The following is an 18,265-nucleotide window of genomic DNA, read 5'->3' as shown; positions in this document are numbered from 1 at the left end:
TGCTTGAATCCTTTCCTGCGTGCCACCTGTAATCAACCTGTAATCAACGTGCAGTAATAACAGGATCCATGCAGATGCTTGGCCACAGGCTCCGGGCTAAATCCTTCCCTGCACCGCGGTTTCCGTCCTGCACTGGCTTCAAAAATGCCTGTTCTCACTGGGTCGACCTGAGGTCAGACCCTCTTACAGGATGACTGGAATTGGTGGTGGTGGCTGTGCACCTGCCCTCTCCGGCTCAGGGGAGGACCCGGCGTGAGGGCTGCCGCTCCGGGGTGGGCACGCAGTGCCGCCGCCTTTGCTGTGGGTGTGAGGACTCTCCAGGGTAAGGAGCAGAAGCGCTTTCCCGGCTTTGGGGTTAAGGAACCAGCTTCAGCCACCGCCTTCCGCGGCCGGCAGGGGCGCAGCTGCAGCCGGGGGCGCCCTCCTGTGGCCGGCCAGGCTCAGGAGCCTCCCTGCAAGGTGGCCGGGACTTCATGCGGGACAGGCCCTGTGAGGCTGCGGGAGTGGATCGTCCGTGGCCCCGGAGCCTCAATTGAACCCCATCAAAACTCACATTTGAACTTGCTTGGCCATTACAAATCCCAGGATTGCCTTCTGCCCTGCACACGCGCACGTATGCACACGCGTGTGCATACACGTCGGACACCCTGGAGCTGGCCCTGAAGCAGGTGGGCAGCCTGGTGGAGGGAGCTGGCCTCTGGGAACGGCCGGCAGAAAAGAGCCCGCCACCTCCTGGGGGTTGAGGCAGCGTCCAGGGCATGAGTTTGCTCCCTCTGGGGTGTTATTTTATGATCGATGGTCCGTTTTATGGACCACTCCGACCCCATCCCCTCCTGTTCTGTGACTAGTCATCAGCTTGGACCTAGGAAGGACCCTGCTGGTGGCATTATTACATTACTAGATGTGTGCAGTGGGGCCAGTTGTGTCCCGGGGAGGGGAGAGGGGACCCCTCTGCTGTCTTCAGTGCTCCTTCCGCCCTCCTCTGAGATATCCGTGACCAAGCGAGACCAGACCAAATCTCTAGCACAAGGGGTCCCCTTCCCCAGCCCCCTCGCCCAGCCCACGTTTCTCTGTGCCAGATACTGTTTATGTTCTGAATGGCTTTCCTCCATCTCCCTGTATGCGTTGACTTGGCATTTTCTTAAATAATTTAAGGAATTTCCTACCCTGTCATTGGGTATAAAAGAAGAGAGTTTGTTACTCTGTGCTGTGTTCAGTGACCTGAGATTGACTAGGCATTCTTTCCTCAGGGAATTGGACAGTGACAAATCAAGTCTGTCTGGTTTCCATGTGGTAGGAACGCCGGGGGACACATGTCTGCATATGTGCACCCACGTGTGCTTGCACCGTGCACATACATGTGCCATGACTGTACACGTGTGTGCCTGCATGCAGCATCTGAGTGCTGTGTGCATGTCTACAGCACGTTCCCTCTCACTGTGGCTGCTCAGGCGCACTGCTCTGTGCTCCCTTCTGCAGCCCTGGAAGGAGAGTGGCCAGGGGGAGGCTGACCTTCCAGGGAGAGGAGCAGGGCCTGGGCTCCCACCACTCCCCCCACCCCTCCCCAACCGGCGTTTCTTAGCAACAGCCCTGCCACCAGGGCTATTTTGGGAACTGAAACTTTTCATTGAACATGATTATCAGCTGGAGCTCTGACCGCAGCCCAGAGAAGTCCTGCAAGGGCTGCTAAGCTGCAAAAGCAGGGGAAGGTTCAGACTGTGGAGGGGTGTGGTGCTTTTTTGAGTCTGGAGACCTCTGGGCCTTCCAGGTTCAATGTTCTGACCCTTTTATGGTGGTGGCTGTGATGAGTTTGATGCTGCTGCTGCTGATGATGATGGAGGCATCCTTATTAACAGCAGTGACAGGCGTGGCAGCAAAAGACCTGTGCATTCTAAGGTGTGGTGTCCATAACTGCCAGCGGTGGGTGGCAGCCTTGCCTGTCACACAGGGTAGGTGTGAAGCTCAAGCTGGCGGAGCCTTGTGCTCCTTCACGCCAGCTCTCACATTCCCTGTGTGTGCCCAGGGGCCGGGTAAGCTGTGCTGTCGCAGTTGCATGTCAAGTACGAGGAAACCAGTCACGAGAAGGGGCTGATTCAGTTTTGAGCTTTGTGACCTCTGATTTTGTCTACTTGGTGAGCTCTCTTGGCTTGTATCTGGGTTGGCGGGCTGTTATAGCTAAGGGTCAAATCTGGCTCAGGACCTGTTTTTATGTGGCCTTTGAGCTAAGAATGCTTTTTAAATAGGAAAGACTTTCATAAAAATTAAACAAAAAATCAAAGAAGAGTTGTAGCACGGGGCATACGGCACGTGGCCCACAGAGCCTGGCACGTTTGCCATCTGCGCCTTATGGGAAGAGCCTGCCAGCCTCGCCTGGACCTCTGGGCAACTGACACGTCTGCATGGATGAGATCGTCCGGCCCCAAATCTCCAGACTTATGGCATGGCTGACCTTTTCATTCTCTCCGGAGGAGACATGCGCAGCAGAGGGAATCTGATCGGCAGTGATGACAGCTCAAATCTCTTCCAGGGCCCCAGGCAGGAAATGGGTCTGGCGTGAGTCCTGGGTGTGGTGAGGACTCTGTGGAGGGAGAAACGGTTCTGTCCTAAGCCTGCTGTTAGCAGATGGGCCCAAAGGTGCAGACCAAGGGCCAGATCACTCTTGTCACCCTCCTCTTCTCGTTGTCAGAAACCATCACCACCAATATGACAGAAAGCATACGTAAAGTGCACACCTTATGCCAGACACATTCCATACCTGAGCTCCATTAATTCTCGTAATGTTGCCATGAAGCAAGCAGAAATATTATCCCCGTTTTATAGGTAAGGAAATTGAGATCCAGAGGAATTTGCTATTTGGGCCCAAAATGCCATTTGCAGGTGGTGGGACGCATGATAGGGTGACTGTATACTGTTGTCCAAACAGGACACTTAGGAGTGAAAGGGACACTGTTGAAGGACACAGGGATGGCAGGTGGGAATCAGAATTGACCAGGTCCTATGGACCCCGACCCTGAAGTAAATGTTGCCTCTTCCTTCCACTGCCAGGATGGGAGGCATGTGGAAGGAGGTCAGGGCAGGCTGGCATCCCCAAACGGCCACCTCGTGGCTGTGTCAACATGTGCAGGTCACACTGCCCTCTGCACCAGTCCTCCAGGAACTGCTGTAGGGATTGAGAGGAGTCCTGCAGGGCCATGTGGAGGCTTTGTGCGTGGAGCTGTAACGTGCATCTCAGTGACGTGACTGTGACTTGCTGGCCGAGGGCCCTGCCATCCTACAGTTGGGTAACTGGGCCATTTCTTTTGCTCTCCGAGTGCTGAGCCCCTCACCATTAAGGTGCAACCCCAGGGATGACAAGTGAAGGGCCGGACCCTCAGAGGCTGCAGCAGCCAAGCTTCAAGAGAGGCGAAGCACCAGATCCTTCCTTATGCCCTGCCAGTGCCTCCTCTTCTGGGAGGGCTGCCTGTCAGACCTAGGGACCCCCGGCTCTGTGTCCCCTCCATCCATGGGTGTGCCCCCGTTCTGGGCTCATGGTACCATGTGCGGTCATCTGCGTGGCTTCCTTAGAGTGTGAGCGCCCTGGGGGCAAGGACTGTATCTTATTAACCTCCACCTTGCCAGGGTCTATCACAGTGCCAGACACGTAGTGGGTGATCAGTAAACACCTGTTTAATGCCTGGCTGAGGGTCGAGTGGTGGGTGCAGAGGTGAGTTGGTTTTCTGCAGCCACAACCACCCCTGCATCTCAGAGGTCTACAGCAATCACCGTTTGTTGTCCCCTGGTGTGTGGTGGGGGGAGAGAGGTGGGGGACCACCCAGAGCATAGAATGGATACTCCTCAGGAAGGCTCTTGGGATGGTGGAAGGGATGAAGGGAGAGAGGTGCAGGCCTGGCTGACAGCTGCATTTCCTTGTAGATGCTGAAAGCAAAACGTGCAACCCCGATGGAGGACCCCGATCTGTGCAGAGTGAACCACCTACTCCCAAGTCGGAGATGCTGACTTCAGAAGATGCCCAGCCTGGAAGCCCCTTGGCCACTGGGAAGGACCAGGTCTCCCTGGACAAGCCACTGTCCTCAGCCGCCCACTTGGACGATGCAGGTACTGACTGGAGACCGCACTAAGTTGAGCTTCTCCTAGAATGGCCATACGTCCCTATGGGTGTCCCTGGCTATAGCTTAGGCAACGGCCCTCGTAGAACATTGTTCTCAAGAGAGCCAGGCCCGTGCTCAATGCGCTGCCATGCTGTGCTACCTGGCTGGGTTGGATGGTTTGCTGGGGCACTTTTCTCTACTGTCTCTTTCCAAGTCTGGCACAGCCAATAAGTGAAGGTACTTAACGATGTTCATCTCCCTGGCACATCTTCCCCCCGCTCCCAGGGCGTCTTTGGGTTTCTCTGGGAGCTTTTAGGCAGGAAAGTGCTCTCTGGAGGGGCAAGTGCCCAGTGGGGTGATTTTAGTGACCCGAAAAGGGGTAGGACGTAGGGTTGAGGGACTTTCCTATGGCCGAAATCCTGCCACAGGGGTCCTCTTGGCCTAAAAGATGCTTAAGTCCCTGCGTGTGTGCATGCCTGGGAGCTGGTCGGTGCTGATGCAGGCTCAGCGTGCTGCAGCCTATGCAGGACTCTTCCGCTGCTTCTTGAGGGGAGGTGGGCTTGGTGCCTTGCTCCAAGCCTCAGTTTCCCTCTGTTAAATGGGAAAAGTAATGGACCTACATCAGGGTTGTTTGGAGGGTGGGAGGAACTTAGCACAGTGTCTGCTGTGTAAAGCGACTATTATCAAAGGCAGTAGGGGCTTTGGGTAGTGGTGGTGGTTTTTATTTTAATTGAATAGACCAGGGCACCTCCCAAGGATGGGGAGAAGGAAGGAAGGACAGAAGGGAGGAAAGCAGGAACTGGCCACAGAAACCTGCAGGCGCTTCACCAGCTCCTCCTCCTCTCCCACCTGGCAGAGCGATTCTTTTGGAGCTTCACTGTTGACTTGGAATCCTGTTGTCTCATAAAATTTCAGGCTATAAACAAGTCTCACACAGTTTGGGGGTGGGAAGGTGAACGCATCTCTCCGTGAGTGTAGGAAGTTGGAAATCCAGGCCCCAGGACAGCCTGGTAGGCTTCTGCTTCAGAGCGGGTGCACTGTGCCTGGGGCTTCCTTCTGCCACAGAAGGGTGACACCCACAGCCTCGCAGGCCACCCGTCCACAGCACCGCTGCAGCGCTAGCAGGCACCTGCCCAGAGGCATGCTCAGCCCTCCTCGGGTGTGGCTGTGTCTCTCCAGTTTCACCTGGCTTGGAATTTGGGGTCTGAGAGTTGTGACCCCTGGAGGGTCCCAGCTCTCACGCAGAGGCCCCCTCCACACACACAGGTCTCTGTGTGCCCCAGGTATCTGACTTTGGGGCTGGCATGGTTCTTATGGCTGAGCAGAGCCTGGCTTTCCTGCCATGGTGTGGTCCCCGCAGCCCAGCCCTTGTGTATGGCCCATGAGCCTCCCCAAGGGAGCCAGGGCTGCTGCTCCCAGCCCCCGCTGGGGCTCACACTTCTCCTTGGCAGTGGTTTCTGTAGCTCAGCTCAGGGCCTGTGCCTGCTCCCCTCAGCGCCCTCTTCTGACCTCAGACACAGGGTCTCGCTCGCTCTCCAGACGCTGGGTGTGAGGATGGGTTCCTGAGAGCAGAGTGGGTCTGTTGAGATTACACATTTGTATCAAGGACCCTCTCCTGAATGAGGCCTGAGGGAGGAGTGGGAATCAGCCAGGCAGAGAGTGAGGTGCAGAGTATCCCAGAAAGGGGAATAACATGCAAAGACAGGGGACAGGAACACACACCTTTTCTGAAAAGGGCCAGAGAGGAAAGAGCATCAGCGCTGCAGGCTGGAGGTGTCTGACGCAGTCACTTGCCTCTACCCTCATAGCACAAAAGCAGCGTCGATGGTGAAAGGGTGCAGCTCTTGTCAGTGGAACTGTAATGATTAAAAACAGCCCAGGGCTCGGTGAGGTGGGTCACACCTATCATTCCAGCACTTTGGGAAGCCAAGACAGGAGAATCACTTGAACCTAGGAGTTCAAAGTCAGCCTGGACAGCATTGCATGACCCCATCTCTACAAAACAGTTTTGTTTTTTGTTTTTGGTTGACCGGGAGGTCAAGGCTGTAGTGAGCCTTGATCACACCACTTACTCCAGTCTGGGTGACAGAACCAGACCCTGTTTCAAAAAAATTTAAAATAAAAAACAGCCCACAGATTGGAGAGAGTTGGCCTGGCAGGTTTTCCCTGAGGGCAGCTGGAACCCCCAGGGATGGAGAGACAATGGGATTTGCCTTGTAGGAAGCGCTCTGCTGGTGACCTGGCAAGACCTGGGGGCAGGGATACTGGAGACGTGCGTGGTTCCCCGGGGACTTGTCTCATTCCCGGCTTCCCCAGTGTGGGTCTTGTGCCCCTGGGGTTTGTGAGATGACTTCTTGTGAATGGCATGTGGACAGACAATGAGAAAACATTATTAATGTTTAATTAATAATGAAAATGTTTAAACATTAATAATGAAAATACTTTAATTAGGGCAAGAAGTACTGACTTCTCATTTTGGGCAATTATAGAGATTTGCTTTTTCTTATAAACAGAGATAAAAATGTGAATTCACTTAAAGTAAAATATAGCAAACAGAAGTATAGAAAACACAGAGGAATGTCCAAAATGTCTAAAGCAGGAGCCACAAATCTGGTTTAAGAAAGACCATTCCATTCCTTAGGGATGCAGCTGGCTTATTAGCAGTTAGTGACATTTGTCATCACGCTGGGGATAACGAGCTGACACAGGTGGCTGCCTGCAGGCAGGGTTGGGGAGAGTGCTCTGCTAATGACTCCACATTCATTAGCTTACTTAGCCCTGGAAGCAGCCCCCAGAGATCTCATGCCCATGATGAGATGCTGGCACACAGGTCAAACAACTGGTCCAAATAACTGGAAACAGAGGACATCTTTGACATCAGGTGAGACACAGGTCTGAACTCCTGACTGAGCTGTGGGGCCATGGGTAAGTGACTTAACCTCTCTGATCCTGTTTGATCAGCTGTGAAATGAGGATAGTAGTCACACTGACCTCCCAGGGTCGCTAAAATTAAATTAAGTGATCCCCAGGAAAGGCTTATCTCCGTCTTAACCCACACCGAGCACTTGGAAAGTGTTTACTGCTGCTACTGTAGCATCACTGTTACTGTCACCATCATCATTGTCATCATCATCATCTGTCACCATCATCATCGTCAGTCATTGTCATCTGTCACCATCATCTGTCGTCATTGTCATCTGTCATTGTCATCTGTCACCATCATTGTCATCTGTCACCATCATTGTCATCTGTCGTCTTCATTGTCAAAAACAACCCTTGGAAAGGGACGTACTAACACACAGTATTTAGCTGCCTACAGATGCTCCCAGAGAGGCCATCTCTCTAGTAGCACGTGTGTTTTGGGATGTGGGGTCACCTGCAGTTTGCTATGGCTGGGACAACCCCGAGGCCTCATCCAGCCCTACAGACCTGGGATCCTGCACTAGGGACATTGTTCACCTCCATAACACCAGGTCAATGTTCAGAAGCTTGGCCATGAGCAACACCCCTATAAACAGGGTGTAGCTTAACACAGGGACATTAAATGTACTGGTTAAAAAATTTGCAAGCCAATGTTTAAAAATCAGGCGTGTTCACAGAAATCCAGATGTGCAGTTTCCTTTCAGTTGTCAAAGTTCAGGCCCCCCGGATCCCTGCTGTCACACAGCCAGGGTCACTGGAGCTGAACAGAGTCTGTCCCTGTAGATGGGCCTGGCACTTTGGATGTTGGAGTTTGCAATCCCTTCCATGAAGGTTAACAGCCTGGTCTTCGGAGCCAACCCCTGTGTTACTGACTTTTAATTTTCTGCTTTGGGCCTCAGTGTTTTGTGATAGAAGGAGTTAAAGCCTGAGGCCACCGTGAGGCAACATGGTCCTTAGTTCTCCAGTTTCTACTGCAGAGCCCAAGAGGACCCGCTGTTTGATGCTTTGTGTCTGATGCTGTCTGTTCTCTTCCCACATTCTGCACCTCAGCACCCGAGGGAGCTGGCCACGTCTGGGCTCAGTCGCTCTGTGTTGTGGATAATTCTATGACAGACAGATGTCATCTAATGGCCGACAAAGCCATATCCTTGAGTGGCAAATGCGTCATGTGAGTGCTGGAGTCTGGGCCCTGCTTCTCTCCTTGACCTTGGACAAGTTCAGGGAAACCTCACGGGGGCCCAGAACGCAGTGTCCCGTGGGTGACGGTCTACACCTACAGGAGCCCCTGGGATCTCTTCAGTGGTGCACACTGCTGTCCTGAAAGGTCAGGTGCTTTCTCTTCAAAAGTAAACCTCCCATGAACTTTGCTGGGGGTGGGCGAGAGGGGTCATCAAAAAGCACAAGGGGCTGTCCTAGGTCACTCCTGGCATCCAGGTGGCAACATCCAGGACTGGAGTTGCTGCTTTCCCATGCCCCAACCATGATGAGTGTGGGTGGCAGGGGGTACATCTGAATATTGCAGATCTCAGGAGGAGGACACTGTCAATGATTTTCACCATTATTTTCCTTGAGCCTTTGGTTTGGCGACTTGGGTTGACTTTCAGCTTTTGTGTTTGGGGTGATTTTGCTTTTCCTGGTTTTGTTTGGATGGTGCTTGATATGATTTGTGTATGTCCCCACCCAAATCTTATTTTGAATTGTAGCTCCCATAATTCTCACCTGTTGTGGGAGGGACCTGGTGGGAGATCATTGAATCATGGGGGCAGTTTCCCCAGTACTGTTCTCATGGTAGTGAATAAGCCTCATGAGATCTGATGGTTTTATAAGGGAAAACCCCTTTTGTTTTGTTCTCATTCTCTCTTGTCCGCCACCATGTAAGATGTGTCTTTCGCCTTCTGCCGTGATTGTGAGGTCTCCCCAGCTACATGGAACTGTGAGTCCTTTAAACTTTTTCTTTATAAATTACTCAGTCTCAGGTATGTCTTTATCAGCAGCATGAAAATGGCCTAATAATGAATGCCACACCAGCAACAGAGCATTCCCTACAAAGCCCAGAAGGATCTGGTGTTTTGACACAAATGGGAACAGGGTCCTGTTCAGCGTTTCTGTTGTGGGACAGGGGCTGAGTTCTGGCCTTCCCACGAGTGCACTAATTAAAAAGGAGAGTGACACTCAGGGATCATGTTCTGTGTGCACTCTATTATCTTGTAACAGCCCCATATTTTTGGATGAGAAAACAGAGCCCAGAGAGGTTAAGTCACTTTCCCAGGCCATAGAGCATAAAAATAGATCAAACCCAGTGGCAGGACTGGGTTTGATCTTCACCATAACACTCTACAGCCTAAACTCTAGAGCCAAACAGGAGATAAACATTTGTTCTGCTTCTGGAATGTTCTGGAATGTGAGTCTAGAACAGAGACTGTCAAATTGCAGACTGCAGGTCAGATACTGCCCGTGTCTGTGTCTGCATGGCCGTGGAGCACTGCTTTAGTGGGCTGGTCCCGGGAGCCAGGAGACCACGGTGAGGTGCCTCCCTCCCTGAGCCCTGCACTTGTCTCCCCAACTGGTGGCTGCCCTTCACCACTGCCTGGGGCCTATGCTGATACCAGCTACTCCTGGGGCGTGGGCTCTGGTCAACTACTGGGCACTGAGTGGAGGAACCTCATCTGGGAGTTGGTGAGCCACCTGGCCCATAGCCAGCTGCCCAAGCTGAGACCAAGGATGTGCTGGGTGTACGGGGGTGGAGTACAAGTGACCATGGCTCTCCACGTCCATCCTTGGGCTGGCCACCCTTGAACTCCAGAATGTCTTCAGTGGGTGGTAACTGGCTGCAGTGTGCCCCCTGCCCCGGTAGCCCTCTCGAGGCAAGTGGCAGGGGAGAGTTTTTCCTCCTGTTAAGTTCCTACATAATATTCTTGATTTTGCCTCTTAGCCTGGAAAGTCAAATGTTTATTGTCTGCATCTGAACAGAAAAGGTTTATCAGCCCCTGCTCTGGAAAATAAATGAGGATTACACAGAAGGGTGTCAGTGGAACATGCTTAGCAAAGAGCTACCAGTAAGCCGTGAACTTGTGGCGCTGTGGTTGAGCTTCAGGTATTTCCATTCCTAGCCCTGACCCCTGCACTGGGGTTTGTACAGTGTGGGAGCCTCTGGCTGAGACTTCATTTGGTTAGAAGAAGCTTCTGCTTGTCCAGCCCCAAGGGGTGGATCCCCCAAATGCCGAGAACATGCAGAGCCAGTGTCTTCTTCCACTTTTTCAAAAATGGATTCAGCACTTGAGCTGTGAAATTTCAGTTTTGACAAGATTCCAAGATACAACAGTGGCTGCACACTCACATGAGATGCAGAGGGCGGTGTCAGAGGAGAGGGAAGATGGGGAGGAGGGAGGGAGAGAGGAGATGCTGAAAACCATCTCCTGTCCTTAAAGCCATCAGGCAGGCCAAGGATGTGAAGGTTCAGTGTGTGGTGAGGACGGATGTGTTGGGGGAGACTCTGGAGGTGGGTTTTGGTGAGCCTAGCTGGTGTGGCGAGTCTCATGGCCATCAGGGTGAAGGGTAGGGAACCCAGAGTCCCACCTTGGGCAGGTGGAATGAGGGGACCTCAGAGGCTTACCCTTTACTCTGTGGCTTAAGGTAGTGGCACTGTGACCATTGACTCAGTCCTGGGAAATCCAGAGCTCCCTGTCCAGTGCAGTAGTCACTAGCCATGTGGCTGTTTGAAATAATTAAAATTTAAGCTTGTTTGTCACTCCAGCCACTTGTCCAGTGTTCAGTGGTCATGAGGGTCTAGTGGCCACCATACGGACAAGGAATAAATGTGTCCATCATCTCAGAAAGTGCTGCTGGGTAGTACTGAGGGTCAGGGCGGCTTCACATCTATTTTGGTGTGAAACAAGGAGAGATGTAGTTTGGATTGGCCAGCCTTCCAGAGTTCTCCATACTAACAGACTGTAATAGCAACAAAGACCACATGGCCCAAGCTGGAAATACTTTCTACCTGACCCTCTGCAGGAAACGCCTGACAAACCCTGATTTGGGGAATGGGTTTCCACTGGGGTGGGACGCATTGTCAGGAGCTTGAGAGGCTGGAGAGGAGGCCCAGGCAGAAGTTCTGATAGCTCACACTGGGAGACAAGTGGATATTTCTGAGAAATTATTTGGAAGTAGAGTTCATGAGACTTGTCTGTGAATTAGATATAAGGGGTGGTTACTGGGTGGAGAGGACAAGAAAAGCGTGGCGTGGGGCATCTGGTCTGGCTGGACAGCTGGTGGGGCATGGAGCACTGAACCTGGTGAAAGTGGATGATATGGTGTGGCTGTGTCCCCACCCAAAATCTCGTCTTGAATTATAATTCCCACAATCCCCATAATCTCCACATGTCAATGGGAGAGGCCAGGTGGAGGCAATTGAATCACAGGGGGCAGTTTTCCCCATGCTGTTCTCATGATACTGAGTGAGTTCTCACAAGATCTGATGGTTTTATAAGGGACTCTTCCCCCTTCACTTGGTACATCTTCTTCCTGTAGTATTGTGAAGAAAGTGCTTGCTTCCCCTTTGCCTTCTGCTGTGTTTGTAAGTTTCCTGAGGCCTTCCCAGGCATGCTGAACTGTGAGTCAATTAAACCTCTTTTCTTTGTATGTTATCCAGTCTCGGGCAGTTATTTTTAGCAGCATAAGAAGAGACTAATGCAGTAGGGATCTGGCTGGATTGGTGCCATGTCCACAGCTTCTAGAATAGTGCCTGGAACCCATGGTTGTTCAATAACATTTGCAAGATGGGTTGATGGTTGAATGAGTGAGAGGGAAGGGAAGGCTCAGGAGAATTTGTTGTGGGGACCAAGATTCAAGTTTGGATGTGATTGGCCTCCAGATGGAGATGCCAATGTGGCCAACTGGTAACATGGAAGTCTGGAGCTCAGAGAAACGGTCCAGGGTTGACAGAGAAATGGAATCAGTTCTGAAGCCAGAGGAGTGGATGAGAATGACCTGTGAGAGGGGTAGACAGGGAAGAGGACCCAGGTCTGCATCCTGGGGCAGCCCAGGTGGGCTTTCATATGCAGGAGGTGGGACCTGCCAGAGAGGCTGAGCAGAGGTGGCCAGGGCTCCAGGGTAGATCCAGGAGAGTGTGTGTCAGGAAGCCAGAGGGGAAAGTGTTAAAGATGGTGGATGGCTAAGTGGTGTGGCCCTGGCTCAGTGAGGGGGCCAGGGCTTGCTGGGTGGAGATGCAGTGTTAAAAGTCATCTTTCATAAGTTTATTTTGCAAAGGAACAGATAATTGTAACTTAGCTGGGAGTGTAGACGAGGTCAAGATTGTTTGGTTTGGTTTTGGGTAGAATATTTTAGATTTTGTTGGGATCCTAAAAAGAAGGATAAGTCAGTGATGCAGGCCAAGGGGGACAACATGTCAGTAGCTCAGAGGGATGTGGAACTGACCCAAGTCAGTGCTTATCTAGTGAAGTTTTACATGGAGATCAGACATAGAAGATAGATCCAGATGATTGGCTGGGGCTGACCCAGGAGTGGGGACACTGACCCCAGGCTGCTCTGCCTCCCTGGTAATGCTTCCTTTGGTGGTACCTCTTAGCACACCCTTGGAGCCCAGTTCAGATGCTGGCCACATTGTCCTGGAGGAGATGAGTCAGAGGAGTGCTGAGTAGCTCTAGACAAACCTTCCCTGCCGTGGTCTCATGTTGGCCTTTCCATCCTTGTAGTGGGCAGGGTTGGGTATTTTATAGATATTTGTACAGATGAGGAGACTGAGACTCGCTAAGCAAGGTGGAGACCAAGGTCACTCATCTGTAAATAGGTCAAACACGTGGAGGAAGGAGGGGGATGCTGGATTCTGGTGTAATTGAGGCGAGGTGAGCCATTTCCATGACATCGCTGTCTCCCAAAAGCAGGACTTTGGAAATGTCCTGGGTGACCAGTCCCCTGAGAGCATGACCCATTCACAAAGAAGCAATCTGGAACAAGAAGTCCTGTAAACCCAAACAATCAAAGCAGGGTGTGGATGCAAGGACCACATTAAAGGGCTTCAGAATAATAGATGTGTGAATATCTGAAAAGAGGTTGGACCCCCAGGAGGAAACTTCCTGGGAGAAAACTAGGCCTGGGCTGGCTACTGAGAGCTCACCCCATGCCTGGTGGTCTTGGCCATGAGCTTGGCTGCCGAGGAAATGGGCTCTGAAGTGTGGTGTCCCAAGAATGAGGGTGTCCACTTGCCTGTGCTGATTTACACAAGACAGAAAACTCCACCAAGTTATAACTGGAGCCTACATAGAGAAAATGGGCATTTCTATGCTTACCTGTGACTTAACAATGAAACCTCACAACTATTTTTACCTAGAAAGCACAAAATATTTACTTTGATGTTATTATCAGGGCAAAACTTACTAAGTGAAACAACTAATCAGAGTTGTAGACTCTTAGACATTATAGGTTACAAGTCAGAGCATAGGAGTCTTAAACCCCTTTGAACAAGTAACACTTTTGAGGACAGTTTAATAGTAATAAGAAAAATAAAATGAAAACAGCACTTTCCTGTGGGTATCCATGCAGAACAAAAGAGTATAGAGCCAACTGTAATTATGGTTGTTCTCAGTTCAGGCTAACTTCATAACACAGAGCTGAGTCTGCCCTCTGCAGTTGGAGTATGTGTTGTTGGGGGAGAACAACACATACTCCATCTCTGCTTTCAGAAATTTTGTTCTCCAGGCATTAGGAGGGCTGGCCCTTCTGAGATAAGGACTCCATTGTCATGAACTTAACGCAAGAAAGGGCTGGGAATTAGAGTTTAAAATGTCCAACATGGGCAATAAAGGAACAGAAACTAATGATAGCTAATGGGATACAAGGGGCATGCAATATTTCCATCTGGTGTTTAGCTGGAGGCTCTCTGCGGGCTTAGGAATTAGGCCTGTTTTAATACTCCCTCCCCAACCACTGTGTTTTCAGCACCACGGACAGCACCAACAGCTCCTGGGTACCTCCAGAAACAGCAGCTGATAGATGAATGAACCCCACAGGAGCTAACACAGTGACCCAAGGACAAGCTCCAGCTCCACCAGGCTTTTCCCTCAGACATACAATGGGGAGAGTGTTTGTGTTGTCTTCATTGGGTAGTTGTAAAAACTGAATAAGATGATGTGTGCCAGGTGCCTTCCACGGGCCTTAGCACTCAAGAGTGTGCTGAGAGGGCAGGAAGTGAGGGAGTGCTGGTCCCAGGGAGACCACCTCTCTTGGATCAGAGGTAAGGAAGAACAGAGATACTGGGGACAGCAGTTTGCATTTGAGTCAGAAATCCAAGAAGATCCCCAGTCCAAAGACCTCAGTTTTACCTGTAAAGCTGCAGGTGAAGCTGTGTGGTAGGAGAGCAAAGGTGGGAAGCTGGAGGTGGGGAAGGGACAGAAAGGGCTTCAGCAGTCATGCAGAGCACCTGCAGGAGGAAGTTCCTGGCTACGGGTCCTGCAGAGCAACAGTTCTTCCTGAAGTGGACTCTGTGGGCTCTTCCTCCTGCAATACTAGGCGAGGGCAGGAGCAGACAAGTGGCAGCTTCATCCCCAGATGAAACTTTTCCAGAGAGTTGAAAGGAATCCAGGCAAATAACTTAGGGACTGTTGGTCAGATTGTTGTTGAAATAATGGATGATGGAACCCAAGCCAGGTAAAAAGAGAAATAAGAAAGGGAAGGGTTGATGGGTTGAGGAAAAGCTGGAGATGGGCAGGCTGAGGGTGGTGGTGAAGGAGGTGGATGGAGCCTGAATGAGCAGCTAGGAAGGGAGGGATGAGGGTTCTGGGTTGGCCGAACCCTTCCTCCAAGTCGATCCTTCCTGTCATCACTCCCACCCTAGGCTGGCATACCAGATGTTAGCGCTGCTGCAAACAGACAAATAAGAATGAGAGCTGCTGGACTGGAGGGTTACACTGTGTCATGGCCATTTCTTGCTTAAACTGAGAAACAATCCTGTGAGGGCCTGTTGGTAACACAATGCCATGCCTGAGTAAATGGAGTTTTGGAGAGATTTAGTAACTTAAGGTCCAAGAGTAAGTTCAGAGACCACTTGAGCCTGGGTGTGTCTGATTCCAAAATCTGGCATGGTGAACACTGCTCCTAGGTGAGGTGGGAGCTATGGCATGCACCTTTGTGGAACAAAGAATGGAATCCCTCATGCTATTGAAATGACTTCCCTCTCTGCATCCTCCTCTCTCTGCTTCTGATGGTTCTGTTGAGAGTTGAACTTGCAGGAAGTCAAGTGCCTGTGTGAGGTGACTGCTCTGTATGCTCTTCATGATCCCATCCCACCAAACCCTCTTGCTTTGCTCTCTTACTTCCATTGCTGTCAGAGGAAACATGTTTTTGAACTCTCTGCTTTGCCTTTGAACCAGCCAAGATGCCATCTGCATCCAGTGGTGAAGAAGCAGACCCTGGCAGCCTCCTGCCCACCACCGATGAGCTCTCCCAAGCCTTAGCTGGGTCTGACTCCCTGGACAGTCCTCCCAGACCTCTGGAGAGATCTGTGGGCCAGCTCCCCAGCCCCCCACTGCTGCCCACTCCGCCACCCAAGGCAAGCTCCAAAACCACAAAAAATGTCACAGGTGGGTCCACATGCATCCTGTCCATCCTCTTTCCTTTCTCTGCCCTATCCATCCATGGATCCATCCATCCATCCATCTATCCATCCATCCATCATACATTCATCCACACATCCATCATCTGTCTATTTATTCACCCATTCACTCATCCATTCATCTGTCCGCCCATCCATCCATCCACCCATTCATCCATCCATACCTTCAGCCAGTCTTGATTGGGCACCCACTATGGACTGGTTCTCATCATTAGCTTCTGTGACTGGGGTTCAGGGCAGGCCCAGAGGAGTAGATCTTACCAAGGAAACTGTGGTTTGTCAGGAGCAGACTGCCTAGTCTCCCTCAAGCAAACAGGGGAGTGTCTTTGCAGGAGTCAAAGGGGGCATCTTCTGGGACCTGAATGCAAGAGATGCAGCCAGTTCCCAGGACGGGACTTGGCTTTAGCTTGGCTTGGCTTTTCTTTTTCTTTTCTCTTTTCCTCTCCTTTCCGTTCTGTTCTGTTCTTTCTGGATGTTCATGTGTCTGTCTTTCTCTTTGTGCTTCTCTCTGAATCTCAGTCTCTTTCAATCAGTCTCTCTCCCTTCCTCCTTCCCTGTCTCTGCTGGTCTCTGTTTTGCTGTTTCACTTTCCAATAAGTTCTGTCCAGCAAGGCAGAGCAGGAGTAAACAGCAGACATTGGTGGTCAGATAGGGGTGCAGAGCTGGCCAGAGGCCCCCACAGTCATACACTTATGTAGCTTTTGTCACACTGGCAGAATAATCCTAGCAAGTAGAGATAATTACTTTGCAAACTTAGGTATTTTTTGTCTGGAATTTACTGCTGCAAACAGGACACATTGATGGTCTCAGGGAAAAAGTAGGCTGTTTATCAAGAGATGATGACTTTTCAGAGTAAAACCTTGCATGCTGTCTTTGAAGGCTGTGAGTGTCACACATGACACATAGCAGAGTTGGACAATTTTGTTACAATCACCTAACCTCTGATTAACCACCATCAGTAATTGCCATTTGTTGGGTAGGCACCAGGTGCCCCATTTGTAGCTGACAAAACAGGCTCAGGAAACTCCAGGAACTTGCCCCAGGTCCTGGAAATGATTGAAACTTTTGAACCCAGTTTTGGGCCCAAAGCTTGTTGCTACCACACATGTGGCCAGGGGCTGGGGCCCTCCCCTCTGCGATCTCACCTAATCCTCATTGTGCTTCTTCCCAGCTTTCATGGAAGAGGGAACTGTCACCTTTTGGAAGAGGTGTCAGCTGCTGGGACAGGGAGAGCCTGGGCATGAGCTTGGGAGGGCTGGGTCCCAGCCCCTGGCTCTTTTCTGAGGACCTTACTGCCCCTTATGGGGTGAACGCTCAACCTGGAGGTGACTCTTGGGTGGAAAATGCTTTCAGTGGGGCATTTTCCTTGTACGCCTAACACGAGTTAGGTATTCCAATCTAACTGATGATTCTCAACCAGACACCACAGAACCAGAGGAGGTGAGATACATCCCACAGGGGGCCTCTTTAGCTGGTACTGCAGATGTTCTGGATGGGATAGATGTGGGGCTGTGTGCCCTGTGGTTCCCCGAGTAGGGTTGGTATGTGGGAAGATGTGCTGCTGGGTGGGTGGAGGGATGAGTGAGGGGGTGTCCCCTCCACCCCACCATCCTGAGACTTGGCCCTGGCTGTTCTCCCTGCCAGAGCATTCTCCCTCCCTGCTTTGCCTGGTCAATACCTTTGCATGCTTGGGACCACAGCTCAAGCTGTCTCTCCTTCAGGGGAGCCAGCCCTGACCCCTGACCTCATAGCACCATGTGCCCCATCTTCCAGCATTTACCGCATTGCCCCACCTTGTAGTGGGTTGAATGGTGTCCTCCCAAAATTCCCATCCACCTGGAACCTCAGAACATGGCCTTGCTTGGAATAAGCATCTCTCAACTGTCAGTAAGTTAAAGATCAAGCTGAGCTCATGCTGGATTAGGGTAGGCCCCGAATCTAATGACAGCGTCCATGTGAGAGGCAGAACAGGACACACAGGGATGGGAGTGATGCATCCACAGAACACCAAGCATTTTCCAGGGAGAGAGGCCTGGGATGGCATCTCCCTCACAGCCTCAGAAGGACCAACCCTGCCAACCTCTCAATTTCAGGCTTCTGGTCTCCAAAACTGTGCGAGTTGTTCTGTTGCTGTAGGCTGCCCAAGGAGCGATACATACCCTGTCTGTTGTATGGTTTGCCTCTCTCTAACCACCTGCCCCCCAGACAGTAGCCCCTGAGAACTGGCTACACCTTTGTGTTCACCATCAAATCCAAGTGCAGGCACAGTACAGGGCATACAGCAGGCACTCAGCAAGTGCAGATGACGGTTGCATGGATGAATGAATGGTGAATGAATGCATGCATGTTCTGAACCCTGTGTGTCTGCTTTCTGCATCTTTCTGCATCTCTGTAGATGAATCCAAATATTCAGTCTTTGTGTGATATGGCCATATAAATTACAGTACAAAGTTGGAGGCAGAACTGTGCTATGTTGCATTCTGTTATGGTCTTTGTAATAGCTCCCTTTTTCCTCCATTGAAACCTAAAACCATGAAAGTCCATTCAATTAATCACCATTCACCTCATTTTATTCTGGCTAATGTATAATTTGTTCCTGGCCCTCAATAACTCAGTAACCCAGAGAGTT

At 51.2% G+C, this 18,265-nt stretch overlaps 1 protein-coding gene across 3 annotated transcripts in view; it reads left to right on the top strand.

The window, feature by feature from the left end:
• The window catches only part of PHACTR3 (phosphatase and actin regulator 3), a 274,427-nt gene that overhangs the window by 177,638 nt on the left and 78,524 nt on the right, over positions 1-18,265 (top strand). For 2 of the 3 annotated variants that reach the window (XM_010365166.2, XM_030915878.1), the window contains exons 4-5: positions 3,913-4,095; positions 15,395-15,604. In XM_010365166.2, coding sequence (XP_010363468.2) covers positions 3,913-4,095; positions 15,395-15,604 — 393 coding nt within the window. The remainder of the gene's footprint in view (positions 1-3,912; positions 4,096-15,394; positions 15,605-18,265) is intronic. The other variant, XM_030915879.1, reaches the window with a different exon arrangement.

This window comes from Rhinopithecus roxellana, chromosome 13 (assembly GCF_007565055.1).
Source record: "Rhinopithecus roxellana isolate Shanxi Qingling chromosome 13, ASM756505v1, whole genome shotgun sequence".
Taxonomy (NCBI): domain Eukaryota; kingdom Metazoa; phylum Chordata; class Mammalia; order Primates; family Cercopithecidae; genus Rhinopithecus; species Rhinopithecus roxellana.
This window is presented reverse-complemented; position numbering and strand designations above follow the sequence as displayed.